The 6,088-nt window shown below is 37.0% G+C and overlaps 1 protein-coding gene and 2 non-coding genes across 3 annotated transcripts; all 3 read left to right on the forward strand.

Annotated features, from left to right (window-relative positions):
* The first annotated feature begins 335 nt into the window (after nucleotides 1–335).
* rpl18a (ribosomal protein L18a) lies at nucleotides 336–3,361 on the forward strand. The gene is made up of 5 exons (XM_058773304.1): nucleotides 336–455; nucleotides 1,383–1,562; nucleotides 2,635–2,764; nucleotides 3,004–3,113; nucleotides 3,214–3,361. Exons 1-5 carry the CDS (start codon nucleotides 438–440, stop codon nucleotides 3,304–3,306), a joined length of 531 nt encoding a protein of 176 aa, XP_058629287.1. The 5' UTR covers nucleotides 336–437; the 3' UTR covers nucleotides 3,307–3,361.
* LOC131539953 (small nucleolar RNA SNORA68) lies at nucleotides 1,915–2,049 on the forward strand. The gene has a single exon (XR_009271139.1). It is a non-coding gene; the product is annotated as a small nucleolar RNA SNORA68 (small nucleolar RNA).
* On the forward strand, nucleotides 2,796–2,930 carry LOC131539955 (small nucleolar RNA SNORA68). Its single transcript, XR_009271141.1, has one exon. It is a non-coding gene; the product is annotated as a small nucleolar RNA SNORA68 (small nucleolar RNA).
* Nucleotides 3,362–6,088: the final 2,727 nt, after the last annotated feature.

The raw sequence follows: 6,088 nt of genomic DNA on the forward strand, positions 1-6,088 counted from the left end.
CAAAGTTATTAAAACTCAAATGATAACTCATTACAGGTAATAATTCATCCTTAATATACATAAAGATGAAGTAATGCCTTTTACACCCTAATTTAGTTTTTAGTTTTTTTATGTAAAGAAATTAAAAATATTTTATGACTCATTAAATTCAATTATTAGAATAAGAATTTTATAAAATATCTCATATATTAAAAGAAATAATATTTTACCACCATGTATTATGTATATAATTAAGGTTTTACGTCTTGTATGCATTGCATGTTCTTTTAAAATTAAATTAAATAAAAAACGAAAGAAAAAAGAAACGGCTAAGATTGACGGCTCAGAGTGACCAATAACAACGCTTCCAGTAAGACCCGCCCCTCGGAAGAGGATTGACGTCAGGATTCTCCGCCTTGCTACTTCCTCTTTCACAGTGGCCGTCAGCGAGAGACACCATGAAGGCGTCTGGCACAGTACGTAAAATCCTTTTAAAATCATTTCACAGTCGCTTAAACCTCACAGTTATATCTCGAAAACACTCATAAGACACTAAACTATCCATAACAGTGACTTTACCCGACACATGTTTAGGATTAAAGCGCTAGATTAGCTTTGACGCGTTGATTGTAGCGGAGAGAGGAACATGGCGGCTGTAGAATGACTCCATGTGCTCATCATTGAACACACACACGTTACGCATCTCAGGATTTTGAGTTAATCTGCTATCTTAACACACTCTCAAGTGACTTGTTCTCATATTTTAGGCAGTTGTATTAAAGTTACGTGCTTGAACTCCGCGGTTGTCCACCGCAGGCTTTGTTTTCTGAGCGCTAATCGCTATCAGTTCGCACGAAGCGCTCGTATTCTAGCCTGATTTAGTAATGATGTGATTGTTTTGTGCGCTTTTAAGTAAATGTGAAACAAGTATAGGTAAATCTAGACCAGTCAAAGATGCTCAATCATTCTCCTTCCTGCAGGGTTTAATTAGTAAACTTTGAACGTTAATTTACTGCTAAAAGTGTTAGCTAACCGCAACGAAATGGTCACCAGTCGTAAAATACAGGTCTAATAATCCATAGAAAACAGGGTAAAGAGTGTTAAAACTTTTCAGTTAGAAATTGCAAGTAAGTTAAAAATAATTAAAAAGAAATGGCAGATAACACATTGAATCAAAAGTGAATTTTTGAAGTGGAAAGACTGAAATATTTTCTTAAAACGCACTCTGATTATCTTTGTTTACAACTTAAAGTAATTTTTTGCTGTTTAAGTTTACATCCTTCCCTAATTATTCACACCTGAGCCAGTTAGTCAAGTGCTCAGGTTTCCTTGTGAAGTCATGTAGGACTCGAACTGATGTCATTTGTGTTGATCTGAATGTGTTTCTGTATCTCTCTCTGCAGCTTCGGGAGTATAAGGTTGTTGGGCGTCTCTTGCCCTCTGCTAAAAACCCCGCACCCCCTCTGTACCGCATGAGGATCTTCGCCCCAAACCATGTGGTGGCCAAGTCTCGCTTCTGGTACTTCGTCTCCCAGCTGAGGAAGATGAAGAAAGCATCCGGAGAGATTGTCTACTGCGGCCTGGTACGAATAGGGCTGTTCCCAGATGGGTTTTGGAGTTGATTCCTTTTGTTAGTAGTATGTGTAGTATTACAGAATAAGCTAGACGTACCGTGACTTAGTTGTTAGAAATGCGTAAAAGAGAATCTGCAATAGTTTTTTTGTTTTCACTAATTTATTGTAAAGAATAGTCCGAATGAACCAGCTTGCTGAAACGAGTCAGACATCCCATCCCTGTTAGTGAGCAAAAGATGTGAATTAATGCTTCACTCTATTGAAGGCTGTTAAAGAAGTCACTTCCCTTTTGACGGAGGGGGGTCGATTCCCTTTGGCAGTGAGTGCCATGAATTTTACAAACACAACTTTGCGTTCAACCTGCACACATTAACCCAAAGGTCATTTCTTCCCAGTGTCATGCCCTTGCCATGTGTGCGAAAAGAAACACCGAACCTTGTCGCCTTTCGTAGGCTGTTAAACGTGCCACTGAAAGTGAATTCAAGGTGCGACACGATCCTGCTGCTCTGTTACTCTACATCAGCCGTCGTTTCTTGTGTGAAAACATGAATCGTTTCCTTTTTCATAGGGGGGGGTTCAATTCCCTTTTTTGAAGGGAGGGGGTTCAATTCCCTTTCGTGATGGATGTGGGTCGTTTCCCTTTCATTTGACGGGTCTGTTCCCATTTGTTGATGTGTGGGGTTCAGTTCCCTTTTTTGGTGGGTGGGGGTCAATTCCCTGAGGTTGATTTCTTCTTTTTTTTTTTTTTTTTTTTTTGATGGGTTGGGGTCGATTCCCTTTTATTTGACAGGTAGGTTCCCATTTGTTGATGTGTGGGGTTTTGACGGGGTAGAGGTCGATTTCCCCTTTTTCTTTTTTTTGATGGGTTGAGGTTCGATTCCCCTTTTTGGACTGAGGGGGTTGATTCCCTTTTGGATTCCGAGCTGCTAGTAATGAAAGCATTAAGCATAGAGCTTTTCCTGTTACTTTGAGATGCTACAAAATAGTGCGTTTAATGTAGTCGAGCTATAACTCATGAGTTTCTTCCTGCTTCTGAGACAACATGCCTGAAGTTTAACCGCCGTATTGTGTTCCTGCACAGGTCCATGAGAAATCGCCCCTCAAGGTGAAAAACTTTGGCATCTGGCTGCGTTACGACTCTCGCAGTGGAACCCACAACATGTACCGCGAGTACAGAGACCTGACCACGTCTGGAGCCGTCACTCAGTGCTGTAAGTTTCACGAATACACTCGCGTTCAACCTGCACACATTAACCCAAAGGTCATTTCCTCCCAGTGTCATGCCCTTGCCATGTGTGCACAAAGAAAAACTGAACCTTGTCGCCTTTCTTAGGCTATCAAACGTGCCACTGAAAGTGAATTCAAGGTGCGACATGTGACCCTGCTGCATGGGCGATGCTGCCGTGTTTTTACTCTACAGTAAATGTCATGTATTTGGTTTGTGCTTCAGATCGTGATATGGGTGCCAGGCATCGCGCCCGTGCTCATGCCATCCAGATCATGAAGGTGCAGATCATCGCCGCCAACAAATGCCGCAGACCCGCTATCAAGCAGTTCCACGTGAGTTTGCATGTTCAAATGAGTTTATCAAATGCAACCGTAATTGCGAGTTGTTTAAACTTGAATCTAAAGGCTTTAATAATTTGTCTCGATTCAACAGGACTCCAAGATCAAGTTCCCTCTTCCTCACAGGGTTCTGCGCCGCCAGCACAAGCCCCGTTTCACCACCAAGAGACCAAACACTTTCTTTTAAAGTGTATGTTTGTGCTTTTCGCATTACAGAAGAATAAAAGTGGAGAATGTCCAAGTCTTATTGTTGCATGGTTTTTAATTGACTCAAAGTCCTTGACTGATTGGTGAGATCCTTAAAGAATGTGTCTGGTTCATCTTACAATGGGGGAAATTTGCAAAAAGAAAATATTTTTAGGATCAATAAAATTGCATTGCGACATTTGGGACAGTGTGTGATTGAAAAATGTTACAATTGTTTGTTCATTGGTTTTTGTACTTTTTTTTAAAATTTTCTAATTATTGTTAGTCATTTTTAATATGAGGTTATCTGGTCACTGTGCAAAATAGTGTAAGGCCTAATAAACTTTAAAGGAGGACCGTAGTGGACAGTTATAAGACTGTATTACTCTGGCGATGAAATGGCTGGAGTTTGGTTGGTTTGTACATTGATCTTCATGTGCCGTGTTAAGTTTCTCTTAAAATCAATATAGCTAACATTGGCAGGTGTTCATAAACCCTTTTTATTCGGACATTTACCCAGTGATGTAGTTGTAATATCAATAACGATGTTGACCCTATTTGTAGTTTGAAAGCCACATTTTGGGGAAAATTGATTTTAATGAGCAGTGTTGGGGAGTAACTAGTTACATGTAACGCAACTATGTAATTTAATTACAAAATAAATGTAACTAATCTGTTACTGAGGAAAATGTGTAGTTAAATTAGTTATGCAAATGAACTATTACAAAGGGGGTTACATCTGAATCATCTCTCACACACACACACACACATGGTTTTGATTGCATTCTTTTATAAATTGCATTGAGTGCTCTAAAATACGAGACACCAATGTTTCAAGAGTTTAGGTCACATGTTTATTTGAGAACTTTTATTTCCTATTTATGCTTTTGTATATGTGACCCTGGAGCACAAAACCAGTCTTAAGTCGCTGGGGTATATTTGCAGCCAATAGCCAAAAATACACTGTATGGGTCAAAATTATAGATTTTTCTTTTATGCCAAAAATCATTAGGATATTAAGTAAAGATCATGTTCCATGAAGATATTTTGTAAATTTCTTACTGTAAATATCAAAATGTAATTTTTGATTAGTAATATGCATTGCTAAGAACTTAATTTGAACAACTTTAAATGTGATTTTCTCAATATTTAGATTTTTTTGCACCCTCAGATTCCAGATTTTCATATAGTTGTATCTCAGCCAAATATTGTCCGATCCTAACAAACCATACATCAATGGAACGATTATTTATTCAGCTTTCAGATGATGTATACATCTCAATTTTGAAAAATTGACACTTAAGACTGGTTTTGTCATCCAGGGTCACATATGTTTTTTATTTTTTAAGATCTCCAAGGCGTTGTGAGATGCCAGTGTTTCCTGTCATAGCTGCCTTAAACTTAAAAGTTTCAAAAATGATTAACAGTTTTGAAAAATTAGAAATCTGAACTTAGAAAAGTAATCAATCACATTACTTTATTAAAGCTTCCCAACACTAATAATGAGAACAAATACATTTGAAATACTGTAACTGCGTCTCTCAGTCGCTGCCACAAGATGCCAGGGTTTCTCCGCGAACCAGCGTCTTGGCAACATGCATGATGTACTATATTATCCTCCTGAGACACAGCTATGGAGTTCTTGCCTCTGCAGTGGACATTCTGTTTCAGTGAATTTCTCTGAGACTTCACATGTCACAGTTTGAAGTCTGGATGTCCTGTGCAGAGCACATTCAGGGCTTTTTAGAGATCTGGACGTTTGACCATGATCACACCCTCTCCTTAGTCTTTAAAGATGGCTAAATTTAATTTAGTGACATTTTTTTACATCCTTATGGAAATATGATTATATTTTGTAATTGTCATTTAAATCTGAATAATTTTCAAATCGTTTGTCATAACGGAACATCTCAGGAAATATGGGTTTTCAAATTCAAAATATGATTTCCTGTTATGAAAGAGGACATTATGTCTACTGTAGAGGACACTGGTACTAAAAGCATGTTTATTATGCATTTTGGGTGGGAGACATAACAGTTGAATAGGAAAATAAATTATATATCAATTTTCTTATGAAATATTTGATATTATTATGAAAATCTGGCCAAATTTACTCCCATTATGACTTTTTTCAACATGCTGTCCCAACAGAAACACATTAATATGCAAATTAGATACAGTGTATAGATACACTGTGTTTAATGGGAAAACCAGTTTATGGAAATTTTTACACACATATATTGCATAAAACAAAATGGTATATCAAATCATTTTGTTAGGCCTATATATTTTATAACATAGTAGAGAATCATCCTTAAACAAAGTTTAGTATAAAAAAAAGGTGAAACCTAAAAATTGATTGGTGATTTAAAAAAAAAAATCCTTTTTGATGTTTATTCATGCCATTTTATTATTATTTTTTTTAGAAAAACTGAGTCCTAGTGTCCTCTGCAGAGGACATAGAATAAAATATGAATAACATATAATTTTTCAAAAATGTTATTTTTCCATTTTTTTCTTATGCTCCAAACAATGTAATGGCATGAGAAAATACTAAATTCACAAATCTTTTTTTGAGAAGGAAATTTAATTCAGATACTGAGCGCTGTTCTACAGTATCAGCGTATAATATTGACTAAACAAAAACAGCATATGATAATTGTGCTCTTATTATGGCATTCCCAATCTCAAAGCCAGTATTATCTTTAGGTATCATCGATTTCATAGGTAGAGTTACAGTTAATTCAGATAAATGAACTTCAGGTGTGTTTGATTACAGGGCC

The sequence above is a fragment of the Onychostoma macrolepis genome, chromosome 04 (assembly GCF_012432095.1).
Source record: "Onychostoma macrolepis isolate SWU-2019 chromosome 04, ASM1243209v1, whole genome shotgun sequence".
Taxonomy (NCBI): Eukaryota; Metazoa; Chordata; class Actinopteri; order Cypriniformes; family Cyprinidae; genus Onychostoma; species Onychostoma macrolepis.

Coding starts and splice junctions, on each gene's coding strand:
- rpl18a (XM_058773304.1), top strand. Junction 2,765..3,003: donor TGGAGCCGTCACTCAGTGCT/GTAAGTTTCACG, acceptor TTTGTGCTTCAG/ATCGTGATATGGGTGCCAGG. Junction 3,114..3,213: donor CCGCTATCAAGCAGTTCCAC/GTGAGTTTGCAT, acceptor TCGATTCAACAG/GACTCCAAGATCAAGTTCCC.